Below are 17875 nucleotides of genomic sequence, written 5' to 3'. Positions count from 1 at the left end.
ACAAAGAGTAGGACACTACTGAGCAACTAAACTGAACTGAACTGAACTGATATTTCATAAAAATAACTTGCTGTTCTCCAATTGAGTCATAGGGTTTTTCTTGAGAAACTTAAGATGCATATATCAGTCATGGAAAAAATAGCCAGCACATGATTCATTAAAACTGAACTTAGATAGAAAAATAATTTTCAATAAAAAGTAAATTTCTCAATTTAACTTGATAACTTTTCAGAAAATTTAAAAAATTACTTAATAGATGTCAGGTGTCAATAGGTCAGTAAATCAATGAGAAAATTTGAAATGTACGTTTTCAGTGTTTTAAAAATATTAGCATCAAATATGGTGTTTGTGAGATTCTGTGTTCTTTGTCCATCTCACATGGCACCATTCTCTGTGCCATGTTGTCTACTTTCATAGCGTCAGTTACCATTATGTGCTGATGCTGAATCGTAGTCGATAATTAGAAAACATCTTTTTAAACTAAGGATTGAATAAATGATGATTTCCAAACCTAATATTTAACCCATACCTTTCACCTAAGTGTGCCATTTATCCAACTGCCCAATGAACATTTTCAGCTAAACTTTTTACATTTCTCTTATATATGTGTGTGTGTGTGTATTTATTCATTTTGGCTGTGCTGAGTTGTCATTGCTGTGCACAGGCTTTCTCTAGCTGCAACGAGTGGGAGCTTCTCTCTAGTTTTAGTACATAGGCGTCTCATTGGAGTGGTTTCTCTTGTGGAGCATGGACTCTAGGGTGCATGGGATTCAGCTGTAGGATGTGAGCTTAGTTGCCCTGCAGCATGTGAGATCGACCTGGTGTCCTCACATTGCAAGGCAGATTCTTAATCACTGGACCACCAGGGAAGCCCCTAAACTTCTTACACCTCTAATTCAACCTGTTCAAAACTGACTTCATGACTTTTTTTCTCAAAGTTGTGAATCTTCCCCATTTTGCTCTCTCAGAATGAACCCCTCATCTATTCAGTTGCACCAGCCAAAAACCTTGATGATTTTTTTCTGTGTCTAAGTGCACAAAGAACTATATCAGTTCTGTCTTTCACAAACCTCTCAAAGTCTATTTTCTTCATCCACACTTTTACAACTCAAGATTAGATGGCCATCATCCCTGTTCCAGGTTCTTATTCTCCCCCAATCTATTCCTCACAGGGCAAAGAGAGTAATTTTCTAAAAATAATAATCTAATGCTCTAAGTTTCCTGCTCTAAGTTTACAATACCTCGATTGTCCTCTCTATCCTGAACTCCTTGACACAGATGATTACGCCTTTGTGCTTTGTCCTTATTTCTTGCCTCTATTTCACTTATTTATAGAAACCTGACTCTCTCTTGCCTCTGGACCTTTGTAAATGTTGTTCCTTTTACTGCCAATACTCTCCATCATATCCTTTATTTGGTTTATCCTTCCTTATTATTTATATCTCACCTTAAAAACAGTTCTTGTGGAAGACCATCCATGAACCTGAAGCAACATTAAGCCCTCTTGTTACATGTTCTCATTGATCCCTGCAATATCCTTATATCATGATACCCGTCACATGTTACCATTTTGATTTGTGTGCTCAGTTGCACAGTCCTGTCTGACTCTTTGTGACCCTGTGGACTGTAGCACACCAGGCTTCTCTGTCCATAGGATTTTCCAGGCAAGAATACTGGAGTGGGTTGCCATTTGTTTTTACTTAATTAGCTGTAAGTTCATGGGGTAAGTAACTAAATCTTTTCTGACAGCTAGCATAGAGCCTAGCAGTCTGTGTTCAGTAATTATTTTTCAAATAAACCAATGAATATTTCCAAAAGTAGAGAAGTTTCAGGCCACTTTAAGGAGTTAACATAGGATACTGGACTAATATGACGTCTGAAGATAACATTATGTTCTATATCACTGTCCTGGTAAATAAACACTGTTCACAACTAGAAACCTTGTATCAATGATGCTATAAGATCTTTCACTGAAGTAGCATTTCATTTAATGATTGTACCTTAGAAAACAAAATTTGGGTTTAGCACAGTATTGATCAAAGTTACAGATTGTGAAGCATATTTTAATGTAAATATTTTGTATAACTACAAAGTGCTTTTTCCTAATTAACCTCTTATATGTTTGCTAATTTTATATGTCCGTGGAGAAGGAAATGGCAACCTGCTCCAGTATTCTTGCCTGGAAAATCCAATGGACAAAGGATCCTGGTGGGCTGCAGTCCCTGGGGTCACAAAGAGTCACACATGACTGAGCAACTGAGCACAGTTTTAGATGTATCACTAAATCATAGAAAATTATAACACACACACCCATAATTTAGGACATATTTGAAATTTCACTAAATTCACCTAAAAGCAACCTGGCTAGTACACCAGATTTAAAGTAATGTTTATTATCTTTTATTCTTTTGCACTAAACATATGTGCAAATAAAGATTTATATGAATATTCAGTAAATCATATATGAAATGAGATAACCACTGGTAGAGAGAAGAAACATTTGTAATGCTGAAAAAGTTACAAATAAGATAGAATGACTGAGCATTTTTGGGAAATAACCTCAACAAATAAACTAACTTATTATGCTTCTATTACATGAGTGGGAGGAGTATATTCATTTTTTTCCCTGTATATTTTAGCAAGGTATATTGCAGGGAGAATTCCAAAGAAGCTACAATTAATAGTAACAGAATTATCAAGCAAAGAGCAATCTTTAAAGTAAAATGGGATTTGAATGTCTCTATAAGGGATATCTGGTTTTAGTTATTGGAAATCCATTACCTCATAAAGCTGTCCTGTTGTCATAATGGACAACTCCATCTAATTTAAAGTTCTTCTGAACACTGAGTCTGTATCTTCTCCTTTTTAAGGCTTTTACTTGACTCTCATTTGACTTTCTGTCACAATGAATCTTCAACCATTTACTTAATTATCCTACACCCCTATGTATGCCAAACAACATTCACAACTTGCGCAGAATCCGACTGGCACATTGCACTAGTTTTCTGTGACTTCTGTAACAAAGCATGAACTCAAAAATTTAAAAGAACTGAAATTTATTCTTTCACTGTACTGGAAGCTGGAAGTCCCAAATCAGTCTTACTGCCCTGAAACAGCAGTGATGACAGGACTGCAGTCCTGCCACCGTCCAGCTCCCCTCTGCTCGGCCTCCAGGGAAGAGTTCTTTCCTTTTATCTTTCCGTGGCTTCTGACTTGTTCAGTCACTAAGTCGTGTCTGACTCTTTGCAACCCCATGGACTGTAGCACGCCAGGCTTCCCCTGTCCTTCACTGTCTCCCTGAATTTGCTCAAACTCATGTCCATTGAGTCAGTGATGCCATCCAACCATCTCATCCTCTGTCATCCCCATCTCCTCTGACTACATCCCTTCAATCTCTGCTTCTGTGATCACATTGCATTCTCTTCTTCTGTCTGTGTCAAATCTTCCTTGACAATATATAAGATAGTCTGTGATTGCCTTAAAGGCTCATTTAAATCATCTAGGATAGTCTCCCTATCTCAAGATATTTAGTTTATTCACATTTGAAAGATTCTTTTCCATATGAGGCAATATTTATAGCCTCAAGGGATCAGAACCTGATTATTTTGGGGAGTCATATTCACATATAAATGTCCAGAATTAAACAGATTTTCTTCTTCTTACAAAGGTAATAAGTTTTCCTGGAGATATCTACATTTTTGTTTTTTCCATCTCTCTGATCTCAAAAACTCAGGGAAACATATTTTAAAATATTTTCTGTCACTTCCCTCTCCTATTCATATCACACAGAAAGCAGTAATTTCCACTATAGCAACTCATGGGACATCTAGTTCCCCTTTCTACCATTCCTGCCTACTAGCCTACTTTATTAATCTTTTTTTGCTTCTCATGTGGGCCACTGGCATCAACATTAAAACTGTCTTTTCATTTTTATTTTCTTTACTAATTGAAGTAGTTCTGTACTTAAACCATAGTCCTGATTAGACTCCTTCAATTCACCTTCTAAAACCTTCAATGAAATACTCCTCAATTGCATAATTGTTATGCTGGTATTCTGTCTGCATAGCCCTTCTCTCTCTCTTTCTCTCCCTTAGCTAAGATACATTAAATCCTCAGTTTATTCTAGGGACTATTCTAAAGTAAAATTACTTTAATTTTTACAACAAATCTATAAATAGGTGCTTTACTACAGTGATTAATATAAGAAATCTATGGCACAGAGAGATTAACAGTTCTTTTAGAGTTACATACTATGGAGTAGAGGGAACCAGGAAGTTTCAAACCCCAGAATTCTAATATTTCTTGTATTTATCCATTAATCTTTATTCTTTCTTTTTTTTTCTATTTTTTCTAACTTTTTACATATTTTCTCCTATGTAAATACCCTTCACTGTGGCTAAATTTGGTTACTGATGGTTCACTAAATCTATCCCATGGCTTGTCTCTTCTACATTTTTACCAACTCAATAACTTCTTTCCGTGCAGAACCTTGCAGTACATTTTGCTTATTTCAAATGTCAACTCCTACAAAAATCCTTACTTCTGTTTTCTTTTTCTTGTTTTTTAAAGCCAAATATGACTTTTTCTTTTCTTGACTTGAAAAGAAGGAAAAGTCAGATACGAAGAGAAAATTCACCATTTTTTAAGGAGTTGGTGATTATATTGCAATCATACAGTTTTAATTCCAGTCTTCCTCCTCTCCTGGAACATTGCCATTCGGCCTAAAGCCTGTCACACAGGCAGGGTATCTGTCGCCATGTGGTACTCACCTCTGGAAAAGAGGCATAAGCATTTATTTGAATGGAAGAATGGTGATGGCCTATTTTGTGGATAAGAAAAATTTTAATGAATGCAATTGTTAGAAGTATTTAGTAAATAAGTGAAATGCTTATATTTATAACAGACCTTAGCTAAATAAAAATAAATTTATTTGAATAAGACTATTCCTTTACCTCCTCCTAAACTATAAAATATGTAATAAACAAAGAAAAATAGACAACATCCATAGTTGTAAGGGTTCTGCGGGTTCTTGCAAAAATTCAAGCTGTGCCAAGTGAAGTGCAACAAAGTAACACATGCCTCTTTCTTTAAATAAAATTTGATAGACATGAGAGAATTATACTCAGCATTTCCCTTATCAACTTTGTGAATCTTCACAGTGATTTAGTTATTATGATGCTGTTTATAAAAATATAATCATTTATGAAACTAATCTTTAAAAGACATATCCAAATCAGTTATAAAGTTTTATTTTTGGTTATTCATCTTGAAATATATCAAAAATGTGCATAAGGGATTATTATGGTAGTTTGTAAAAATAAAATAAAAACAGGAAATTTAACAAAGATTATACAAAGTAAAACATAATAAAATGTATCCAGGATAAACCTAGTTCAAAAAGATATATATTATAGTCTTATATGGTGCTCTGTGTGGACCAGAAATCTGCTTATATCCTAATAGGTAAAGCAGATGAGAAAAGTCAGTACAAAAGAATCAAACATTCTAAAACAAAACAAAACAAAAATTAATCAATTGTTTGGAACATGGCTTAATTTAGATTCTAGGCACTAAGACATTGGATTAACACAATAAGGTGGTGACGGACATTCTCAATGCTATACCAGTAGTGAACACTGCTAGATACCTCAGAGGCTTTTATTATAAAAGTCAGTGTGTGTATGCCAGTGCCATAAAGGCAATGATCGTTTCTGTTAAAATGCTTCCATGGAGAGCCACAATGATATGGTCCAGGCTTTGAGCTCTCTATTCCAGAAGAGATGAGTGGACTATAGTATATGCATCGCATTAGAAGTATGTGTTCTTACAGATAATTATTATTTCATAGGTGCAAGTTGTCAGCTTTGCTACAGAACATAATTGGGATTCTCTGGACTTTTATGATGGGGGAGACAACAATGCCCCAAGACTTGGAAGTTATTCAGGTAAATAAGAGAACTAAGTTTAATTAAAATCTCTCTCACTCTTGCTCTAAAGCCCTCCCTAGATCTCTGACTTGGTGGTTTTAATTTTGCTTTTTACAAGCTATATGCAAAGAACTAAACTACAAGGTAGAAGTCTGAAAGGCTTTAAAGGCAATAAAATTGAAATTGCTATTTAAAACCTTACTATACAGTGTTACTGTATTTGTGTAATTATTTATTTATGCTTTTTGTGTTAATAGTAATATTTTTAGCTGAGCCTTGGCTCAGAAATAGTATATATGCTCCTCTCCCTTAAGAAAAAGGATAAGAAGTAATAGTTAAAAATTAGACAATGCTTGAAATTTATAATATATTCACTTGATAGAATGTTATGCAGCCATTAAAACAATTGTAGAGACTATGTAACAACATGGTAAGTGCTACAAGGTACTGTTGTATGAGAAGAAAGAGAATAAGAAATTAATTCTATGAAATGAATTAAATTATATAAAATTCATACTATATACACATGTGTCAAGACCAGAAGATTTTATAATTTGTTATGATTTGTGAAGGTAGTCTGTGCATTAATCTAACAGCTTCTTACAACATATTTAGGGTGAAATTAAGTTTCACTTTAACTGTATGCTTTTACTTTAATTTGGGTTATAGTGTTTAACTCTAGAAATATAAACATAGCTAAACTATGAACTCAAATATTTCAGATATAGAATTTTGAGTGTCATTAAGTTTTTAATAGATTTTAAAATGGAGCTGTTAATCTACTTTTCAGCACCACCATTGACGAAAGCAAAGAAGAAATATCTAGAGTAAGAGTAATTTGCTTTAGGCATTACAAATATTCTAGAAATAGATTTAAAAAGAAATTTTTCTTGGAAAAATTGTATGAATTTTTGTGTGTATGCATTTGTCTGTAATAGACTTGGTATAATACTTCCTGAATGATAAGTATAATAACTAAATGGTAAAAAGTGATAAATAATAACAGCTGTTGATTACCAAGTGCTAGCTCTGTGTGAAGCTTGTCATACATTTCCTCATTTGATCTTTCCAGCAGCCCTGGTAGGTGATTGACACTAAAAGAAATTAAGTTGCCCAGGTTGTACATCTAACATTAGAATGAGCCTGTGACCCAGCTGGTGTGACTCCACAGTCAAAGCTCTTAATCACTAAGATCTTCTAAGAGATCAAAGGCAGTCAGGGTGACCTTTGAGTTTCTGTTTACCTCTGTCTTCACTGATTCAGTTAGGACAGTATAAGACAGAGAGCAAGGTCAGCTAGGTGGGGGAAACAATTGTGTGTTTTGTAATGAATTTGTCCTGGTTTCTCGTCTAGAAGACTCAGTGGTTAAGGTTAATAGTGTTGTGGAAAGTAAGTGTGAAGTAACTAGAAAATTACCAAAAAAATGTTGGTAGCCCTATCAACTCATATGCTTGTTGAATTTTATCTTGAGACACAGTTGACAGTTATTTGTATGCTTGTCATTGAAATTGCTTCAGTTGTAATCTTAAGGATCTTAAACTACTAGTGTCAGATAGTCAAAAAGTAATTGGTTCAAGCAGATATTTTCATTTCAATAATTGAATAAATTAAAGTTGATTTCCTATTGAAGTTCAGAAGAACAAGATAATAAAGCATTTGCTAAGAGACAAGGTGGGCAGTAGTTCATAATTGGCATTTTTTAAATTCTAACAACCAGCTTTGCTGTTGGTATAAGAAACATCAAGGTACTTCACCTGATATAGAAAAAAGTGTATATATTTAAATATCACAATAAAGGGTGATAAATGAATATTTCTTTAAACCCATATAAAATTTTACTATTATTTCATAAAAACACATGCAAATTTTAAAACTAAATTTATTATCTTGTACATGAATTATTGAAATCCACATGAAATTCCAAATATTTATTTTAGGTGACTAGTAAAATTTTCTGCTTTTCATTAGCTTTGTTTGCTGTTAACCTATTTTAGGGAGCCGTCTAATGTGGTTTCAAAGGTCTGTCTCCTTGGAGGTAGTCAAGAACAGTAATATGAAAGACAAATATGTGAGAAATATTTTTATTTAAAAATTCTTACAAAACATTTTAATAATACATAATTTAAGTGATAATTTGTTGGCTGATTAATAGTTAACTTACTTTTATTATAGTACTTATTATATGATCACTGAACCGCTTTTTCAATTATCATTTCAGGAACAACAATACCCCATCTTTTGAATAGTACATCTAATAATCTATATCTAAATTTTCAATCAGACATCAGTGTTTCTGCTGCAGGATTTCACCTTGAATACACAGGTAAATAAAATATTATGTGCTGTCCAAGACAATTAAAAAACATATTAATTTTAAATATGAATTTTCTGAATATAGAAAGTTAACATACTTTGTCAAAATAGAACATTGTCTTACTTTAAGATTTCTGAAGTGTTTATTCAATTCAACTAGAAAATTATATGTATAAAGTTCTGATGATTTTCATCAGAATTTTCAGGTATTTTCTTATTTTAAAAATTGTAAATGCACTTAACATAAGATTTCCCTTCTTAACAAAAATCTGAAGTGCACAATCCAGTACTGTGAACTGTAGGCACTGTGCTGTGCAGCAGATTTCTAGAACTTGACTCCCCATGAAGCCAGTCGACCAACAGCTCCTCATTCTCCCTCTTCTCAGCCATTAGAAACCACCATTTTATTGTCATGTCTAATAAGTTTGACTATTCTAGATACTCTGTATAAGTGGTACCATGTAGCATGTGTCCTTCTGTGTCTGGCTTATTTCAGTTTTTATTATTAAAGAGACTCACCTTTCCATCTTGAGTATTCTTGTCTCGCTCATCAAATATTAGTTGACTGTATATGTAAGGGTTTATTTCTGGGCTCTCAATTCTATTACATTGTTCTATGTGTGCATTTTTATGCCGGGACCATACTATTTAAGTTACAATATCTTTGCAATGCAATTTGGAATCAGAGAGAATGATATTTCTAGTTTTGTTCCTTCTCAGGATTGCTCTCGATATTTGGAAACTTTTGTGGTCCCATACGGAGCTTCCCTGGTGGCTTTGACTATAAAGAATCTGCCTGTGATGTGGAGACTAGGGTTCAATCCCTGTATCAGGAAGATCCCCTTGCAAAGGGAATGCTTATCACTCAAGTATTCTTGCCTGGAGAATTCCAGAGGCAGAAAACCCTGAGATCACAAAGAGTTGGACATGACTAACGCTTTCACTTTCATGAATTTTAAGCTTTTTTTTTCCTATTTATTTGAAAAAAAAAATCCCTTTGGAATTTTGGTAAGGACTGTATTGATTCTATAGATGGCTTTGGGCAGTATGGGCACTTTGGAAATACTAGTTCTCCATATTCAGTTCAGTTCAGTTCAGTCGCTCAGTCATGTCCAACTCTATGTGACCCCATGGACTGGAACACGCCAGCCAGGCCTCCCTGTCCATTACCAGCTCCTGGAGTTTACTCAAATTCATGTCCATTGAGTTGATGATGCCATCCAGCCATCTCATCCTCAGTCGTCCCCTTCTCCTCACACTTTCAATCTTTCCCAGCATTAGGTTCTTTTCAAATGAGTCAGTTCTTCCCATCAGGTGGCCAGAATATTGGAGTTTCAGCTTTAGCATCAGTCTTTCCAATGAATATTCAGGACTGATTTCCTTTAGGATGGACTGGTTGGATCTCCTTGCAGTCCAAGGGACTCTCGAGTCTTCTCCAACACCACAGTTCAAAAGCATCATTTCTTCAGCGCTCAGCTTTTTTCACAGTCCAACTCTCACATCCATACATGACTGCTGGAAAAACCATAAGTTTGACTAGACAGACCTTTGTTGAAAAAGTAATGTCTCTGCTTTTTAATATGCTGTCTAGGTCGGGCATAACTTTCCTTCCAAGGAGTAAGCGTCTTTTAATATCATAGCTTCAGTCACCATCTGCAGTGAGTTTGGAGCCCCCAAAAATAAAGTCATTGTTTCCATTGTTTCCCCATCTATTTGCCATGAAGTGATGGGACCAGATGCCATGATCTTCGTTTTCTGAATGTTGAGCTTTAAGCCAACTTTTTCACTCTCCTCTTTCACTTTCATCAACAGGCTCTTTAGTTCTTCACTTTCTGCCATAAGGGTGGTGTCATCTGCATATCTGCGGTTATTGTTATTTCTCCCAGCAATCTTGATTCCAGCTTGTGCTTCTTCCAGCCCAGCATTTCTCATGATGTACTCTTCATATAAGTTAAATATCTCCTTAGTGGGGGAATATTTCATTTGTGGTAATTTAAGAATCTGTCCACTTGTGGGGGCAGACCATATTAACTATACATAAACATTTTAAAGAATTTCCTTATGTATGCATAAGCCTCCAAAATCACTGGTTGAGCTATAAGAACATAGTAACCTCTGTAAGAGAAAACTGTATATTTTAAATGAATAGAAACAGGACCTTTAAGAAAATTTTTTAAAAATTAGTTTCAATATTTAGAAAAAGCAGAATACTTATCCAGTAGGGTACTGGAAAAAATAATGTTGTGTGTGTGCGTGTGCATTACAAATAAGGTAGGTCTAATAACTTTTCTGCATTGAGAAGACACCCATTTTACTGCACATCTTTGGTATTTCATTTCTGACAATCCCTGAAATAAAAGTTCTGCCCACAGGGTAACATAAGGAAGTAATCACATTGGGGAAATAACAGTCTCATAATCACACTATGAATACCAACAACAGATGCAAAAGACATTAACATTTGCTATAAAAAGGACAGATCTTGTGTTTTCTTTCTTTTTAACCAAGAAAGTAGGCTCTTTCTATATTCCTAAAGGAATATTTCAAGTTGTAAAGGTTTCAGGAAACATGGCAGGTGTTGTACCTTGGGAAAAGGAAATTTGGCTGAGATTCCTTCCAGCAAGTGAATATTTTCTCTGTCTGATTTTCCTACTCACTTATGAGGTATTTCAGGGGGGAAAAAAAAACAATCTCGATTATCTGATGGCACAAGATATTAGACAGATAGGCCTTGTTTTATATTTACTTAAAAGGGAGATGCTGACAAGTGGCTGATTTTTGTCTTAGAGTACAATTTTGCTTCTTTAACTTGGGATCATGTCATTTTAACTTTGAAATGTGTTATTATGATTATAATCATACAAATCTGATGTTCCTTCTGCTCAATTTATCATTCTCATGCCTTTGTCTCATTAATATTTCTAAAGGCCCACTTTGATCATTTCATATCATTATTTTCCTGTTATCTACTGAAAAAAGGCAGCAATTAGTTTCCTCTCTTCATCTTCTTATTGCCTCCCAAATGTGAGAACAAATTCACTTGTTAATTTATCAAATTTTAATTTAATAGCTACTAGATGTTAGGTATACTTTCTAAATGTAAGTGCTACGTACTTGTATCAGATCCAGTCCTAAAAAAAAACAAAACTTCAGACTAACTGAAAACAAGTACATACAAACAGCCATAATTGCAAAATTACAATGTAAACACTGTAAGTATAGTTTATGTAACTTGATGCTTCTCTGATAATTGTACACTATAGTTATCTCAAAGTCTTATTGAAAATCCAGATAATGAGACTCAACCCCAATATATCAACTCAGTCTTTATGAGATTCAGCAAACCATGTCTACTTTTACCAACCTCCTAAGGTTACTCTCACAATGGCTAAAGTATGATATCATATGTAATGTAGACGATGTAAGAGAAGGTAGTGATCAAAACTCTTAGGGGTTACTCATAGTAGAGTCAGGGAAGACGTCACCAAAGGACAAATCTAAGTGCTTTTTTCCAGGTAAGAATTAAAGTATAGATATAGAAATAGCTTGGACTTTTAACAGACCTCCTAGAATGTAAAAATGTTAGTTCTTTATTGGGTCTGACTCTTTGCAATCCCATCTCTGTAGCCTCCAGGATCCTGAGTCCATGGGATTCCCCAGGCAAGAGTACTGGAGTGGGTTGCCTTGCCCTTCTGCAGGGGATCTTCCTGACTCAGGAATTGAACCTAGGTCTCTGGCATTGCAGGCAGATTCTTTATTGTTTGAACCATGAGGGAAGCCCTTCCTAGAATGTAGGTGGACATAAGATAATGTATGCTGGAATCAGACTTAGGTTTCTGTCTTGGCACTGCCATTGATGGCCTTGTGACATTAAGTGATTTCTAAGATTCCCTAAGAATCCAGTTTCATTACCTGTAATATGTGATAATAGTAGCATGTAACTTGAAAGATTGTGTCAGAGTTCAATGAGATCATCCATACAAAGTGTTTCTCATAAGACCAAGTACATAGCAAACCCTCAGTAGATATCATGTTTTCCTAATAATGAGATGAACCCATATGACTGGAGATGTTATGGAAGAGAGTCAATGAAGGGGTTTTGATTTGAGGAATAAGATAATCAATTTAGAATTTTCAAAGTCCCTTTTATTTTAAAAAGTGATGAATGCATTGCAGGAAGAGAATATGCTGAAGAAAAGGAGTAGCAATGGTTTAAATGAGAAACTCTGAAGATGATTATTGTGGTTTTGTAAATGAAATGTTAAAAGATGCAGGAAATAATGAGATGAAATTGAAAGATTTATGGCCAGTTAGGTGTTGGAGATGAGAAAGAGAGAGGTGTAGAGGATGATTTTCATGTTTTGGTGTTTTGATTTTTACTTTAGATCATATCACTTTGTATATGATCATAGTTTTTCTTTATTTCTTTGGCAAGCTGATTACTTTTTTAGACTTTTTGTTTGATTTTTAGAACTTAGACATGGAATTAAATAAAGATCAACATAAGTACTTTTATTTATCTGTAATATTAGACAGCACACCTTGTAGTGGGATTAGGAACCAAAAATACTTCCTAATTTAACTAATGTTAGTATCAGTTTAGGGATAAGATTTCAAGAATGAAACTCACTCATGTTGCTATTCAGGGTCTTTTGTGTTTCCATACAAATGGAAACTAGGAATAAAACTACCATATGATGCAGCAATCCCACTACTGGACATATACTCTGAGAAATCCACAATTCAAAAAGACACATGTACCCCACTGTTCACTGCAGCATTATTTACAATAGCCAGGACATGAAAGCAACCTAAATGTCCATTGAGAGATAAATGCATAAAGAAGTTGTAGTACATATATATAATGGAATATTACTCAGCTAAAAAGGAATGCAATTGGGTCTTTCATAGTGATGTGGGTTAACCTAGAGTCTGTTATACAGAGTGGAAGTAAGTCAGAAAGAGAAAAACAAATACCATATCAACTTCACTTTCACTTTTCACTTTCACGCATTGGAGAAGGAAATGGCAATCCCCTCGTGTTCTTGTCTGGAGAATCCCAGGGACAGGGGAACCTGGTGGGCTGCTGTCTATGGGGTTGCACAGTCAGACATGACTGAAGTGACTTAGCAGCAGTAGCTTAGCAATGCATATATATGGAATATAGAAAATGGCAGTATGAATTAACATATTTACAGTGCAAGAATAGAGACACAGACTTGTTGACATAGTGGGGGAGGAAAGAGTGGGACAAATTGAAAGAGTAGTATTGACATATATACACTAGCATGTGTAAAATAGATAGTAAGAAGCTGCTGTATAACACAGGGAGCTCAGCTCAGTGCTCTGAGATGACCTAGAAGGGTGGGGTAGGAGGTGTGGGTGGGATGGAGGCTCAAGAGAAAGGGGATATATGTACATTTGTAACTGATCTGCATTGTTGTACAGCAGAGATCAACAAAACATTGTAAACCAATTATATTCCCATTTAAAAAAAAAAAGAATGAAACATATGAAAGTTTCATTTGATACTACTTTCAACATAAGAAAAAAAAATGGTAGATGGATACAACATTTATATGTATGTAATCATCCAGACATCCTGGAATGTGAAGTCAAGTGGGCCTTAGAAAGCATCACTATGAATAAAGCTAGTGGAGGTGATGGAATTCCAGTTGAGCTATTCCAAATCCTGAAAGATGATGCTGTGAAAGTGCTGCACTCAATATGCAAGCACATTTGGAATACTCAGCAGTGGCCACAGGACTGGAAAAGGTCAGTTTTCATTCCAATCCCAAAGAAAGGCAATGCCAAAGAATGCTCCAACTACCGCACAATTGCACTCATCTCACACAGTAGTAAAGTCATGCTCAAAATTCTCCAAGCCAGGCTTCAGCAATATGTGAACCGTGAACTTCTAGATGTTCAAGCTGGTTTTAGAAAAGGCAGAAGAACCAGAGATCAAATTGCCAACATCTGCTGGATCATAGAAAAAGCAAGAGAGTTCCAGAAAAACATCTATTTCTGCTTTATTGACTATGCCAAAGCCTTTGACTGTGTGGATCATAATAAACTGTGGAAAATTCTGAACGAGATGGGAACACCAGACCACCTGATCTGCCTCTTGAGAAATTTGTATGCAGGTCAGGAATCAACAGTTAGAACTGGACATGGAACAACAGACTGGTTCCAAATAGAAAAAGGAGTACGTCAAGGCTCTATATTGTCACCCTGTTTATTTAACTTATATGCAGAGTACATCATGAGAAACGCTGGACTGGAAGAAGCACAAGCTGGAATCAAGATTGCTGGGAGAAATATCAATCACCTCAGATATGCAGATGACACCACCCTTATGGCAAAAAGTGAAGAGGAACTCAAAAGCCTCTTGGATGAAAGTGAAAGAGGAGAGTGAAAAAGTTGGCTTAAAGCTCAACATTCAGAAAACGAAGATCATGGCATCTGGTCCCATCACTTCATGGGAAATAGATGGGGAAACAGTGGAAACAGTGTCAGACTTTATTTTTCTGGGCTCCAAAATCACTGCAGATGGTGGCTGCAGCCATGAAATTAAAAGACGCTTACTCCTTGGAAGGAAAGTTATGACCAACCTAGATAGCATATTGAAAAGCAGAGACATTACTTTGCCAACAAAGGTTCATCTAGTCAAGGCTATGGTTTTTCCTGTGGTCATGTATGGATGTGAGAGATGGACTGTGAAGAAGGCTGAGCGCCGAAGAATTGACGCTTTTGAACTGTGGTGCTGGAGAAGACTCTTGAGAGTCCCTTGGACTACAAGGAGATCCAACCAGTCCATTCTGAAGGAGATCAGCCCTGGGCTCTCTTTGGAAGGAATGATGCTAAAGCTGAAACTCCAGTACTTTGGCCACCTCATGCGAAGAGTTGACTCATTGGAAAAGACTCTGATGCTGGGAGGGATTGGGGACAATAGGAGAAGGGGATGACAGAGGATGAGATGGCTGGATGGCATCACTGACTCGATGGACGTGAGTCTGAGTGGACTCCTGGAGTTGGTGATGGACAGGGAGGCCTGGCGTGCTGCGATTCATGGGGTGGCAAAGAGTCAGACACGACTGAGCAACTGATCTGATCTGATCTGAATCATCCAATAATCAGTCAGTAATCTTAATATTTTATAGTTAGCTTATTAGCCTTCTTATCTTTATCCACAAATTCCTTTCAACGTGTAACAAAACATATTTGAAGTATAACATAATGGTAGCCAAAATCCTGCCTACCATACTGAAACACTGATTATAGGCCTAGTCAGCAGACTAAGGATGTACTGTAGAAATTTTGAAGAGAATTCAAGAGATTCATGAAGAAAAGTTCAGTTTGGGTAAAGTTTTTTTCTGGCAGTAAAAGCTGTTAAAAGTTCTTGAAGGATTATGTAATCCTTTCTGGAAACTTCTGAATTTAGGAATACACACTTGTCTTTCATGGTGACTTTGAAAGCTGTTTTGCAAAGGATTTAGAAATGGGTTAAATGCCTTCTCAAAGTTATATATTATCCAGTTAGGATTTAGAGGTTAGACAAACTATGATAATCAATTAAAAAACTGACTATAAATTCAGTGTTCCCTTAATACATATTCCAGACACATAATTCAGAAGAAATATTCTGTAGCAGACAAAAATTATTCAGAATCCCAGTTTTACATCTATTCTAATCTTTGATTTCCATAGATGGAAAAACATTTGAATTTGAGTAATAAAATTCTAAAAAACAGAGATTAATATTTCTACCTTTTGGTCTTGAAATACTTTTAAAAATCTTTTTCCAGCTTTATTGAGAAATAGTTGATATACATCACTGTTTAAGGTATACAAAAAAGGTGGTTCGATTTATGTATGTTGTGAAATGATTAATGCAATAGGTTTAGTTAACGTCTATCATCTCATATATATGCAGTAAAAAAAAAGGAAAAAATGCATTTCTCCTTGTAATGAGAACCTTTAAGATCTACTCTCTTAACAAACATGTATCATAGAAAAGTGTTAACTATAGCCATCGTGTGGTAGTTTACACCCCTAATTACATTACACTCATTTATCTTTTTACTGGAAAGTTATACCTTTTGATTACCTTCATGAGTATATTTATTAGTATTTCAAACTGTACTCTCTTAGAGGTTGTAGTTCCACAAATCAGGGTAAATCTTCTAAGGTACACACAAAGTGAGATAATAAATATAAATTTGGAAATATTCTCAATAACATTTTTCTAAGCTGTTGATATATTCTATTAATTTTATGCTATTAAATTACCTGATATATAATGAGATAACTGATATTAATCAAAAGATTTTTTAAAAGTCAGTTTTTCTTTCTGTTAATAACTAAAGAGATTGGACATTGAAGAGAAAGAAGGCAGGCAGAAGACATGTTTGCCTAGCAACTTTGGAAGGCCGCAAATATTTATACCAGAGTTCCAGAGTTTAGAGGATACAGTTTTCTCTGCTTAATCAAGATAAGCTGAAAAACACTTATTAAAAGATTCTGATTTACGTTTTTCTATTTTCTGATATGAGTGATCATAATTTGACATGAAGATGCATCATGGTTTGTATTGGAAATTGTACGGGTGTTCTGGTTTAATAGTCATGTGTACCAGTGTAGTTAGGTGTACTGGTGTTCTGTTTTAGTAGTCATGGAAATAGAAGTAGCTGCTCTGAGTTAGTATATTTTTTCCAACATTGTTCACATTCTTTCTGTTTCCTGATCCACAAGAGCACTAGAAGTTAGGACTCTATTCATCAGTTTGTGTGTGTGTGTGTGTGTGTGTGTGTGTGTGTGTGTGTATTTTAAACATATGTGATTCTGGTTATAATTGTATGTCTTGCATAAATGTATTTGTTGCTAGGGAAAATGTTCCTAGTGCGTGGAATGCCATTAATTGTATCAGTGTTGGTAGGCTTCCACAAAAAGAACCTGTAGTTTCTAGTTGCTCTGTCACTTGAATTCAGGTCCAGCCTCATCGTTTTGAAATGATCATTTGATTGTAACATGCATATGCAGTTTTCCTCATACTTCCTATTTGTGGAGGCACACTTTTAAATCCCACTAATGAAAAATCCAGCACCTTCCCTGGTAGCTCAAACAGTAAGGAGTCTGCCTTCAGTGAAGGAGGCCCAGGTTCGATCCCTGGGTTGGGAAGATCCCATGGTGAAGGAAATGGCGATCCACTCCTGTATTTTTGCCTAAAAAATCCCATCGATGAAGGAACCTGGAAGGCTACAGTCCATGGGGTCGCGAATAGCCGAACACATCTGAGCCTCTTCACTAGCACCTAATGGAAAATCCTAGAGGGATTGTGAAGATTTATAAATCAATGAACAGTTTTTGGTCTTGAACTTATAAAATGAACTTATTTTAAAAGGGGAAACTATATAGTAATTGTTTTTGAAAATTTAGGGGTGCTCAAAGATCTCAGGATGTAGTCTCTGAGGAAGACAAAGGTAATGTCACCATAATGAATAATTTTTCCCTCCTCCCACACCTGAGATCATTCATTATATCTACTACTAATAATTTTGCTGTAAATCTTATAAAAACTCACGTGGCCTGAAAACATCTTTCCATGTTGTGCAATAGTTGGAGGGCTAGTCTGAATA

The 17875-nt window shown here is 35.4% G+C and overlaps 1 protein-coding gene across 2 annotated transcripts in view; it reads left to right on the top strand.

The window, feature by feature from the left end:
• The window catches only part of CSMD3 (CUB and Sushi multiple domains 3), a 1458322-nt gene that overhangs the window by 1275437 nt on the left and 165010 nt on the right, over positions 1-17875 (top strand). For both annotated transcript variants that reach the window (XM_044928635.1, XM_025265188.2), the window contains 2 exons: positions 5849-5945; positions 8146-8250. In XM_044928635.1, coding sequence (XP_044784570.1) covers positions 5849-5945; positions 8146-8250 — 202 coding nt within the window. The remainder of the gene's footprint in view (positions 1-5848; positions 5946-8145; positions 8251-17875) is intronic.

The sequence above is a fragment of the Bubalus bubalis genome, chromosome 15 (genome assembly GCF_019923935.1).
Source record: "Bubalus bubalis isolate 160015118507 breed Murrah chromosome 15, NDDB_SH_1, whole genome shotgun sequence".
In the NCBI taxonomy this organism is placed as follows: domain Eukaryota; kingdom Metazoa; phylum Chordata; class Mammalia; order Artiodactyla; family Bovidae; genus Bubalus; species Bubalus bubalis.
Note: the sequence above shows the minus strand (reverse complement) of the source record. Positions and strands in the feature narration are given on the sequence as shown.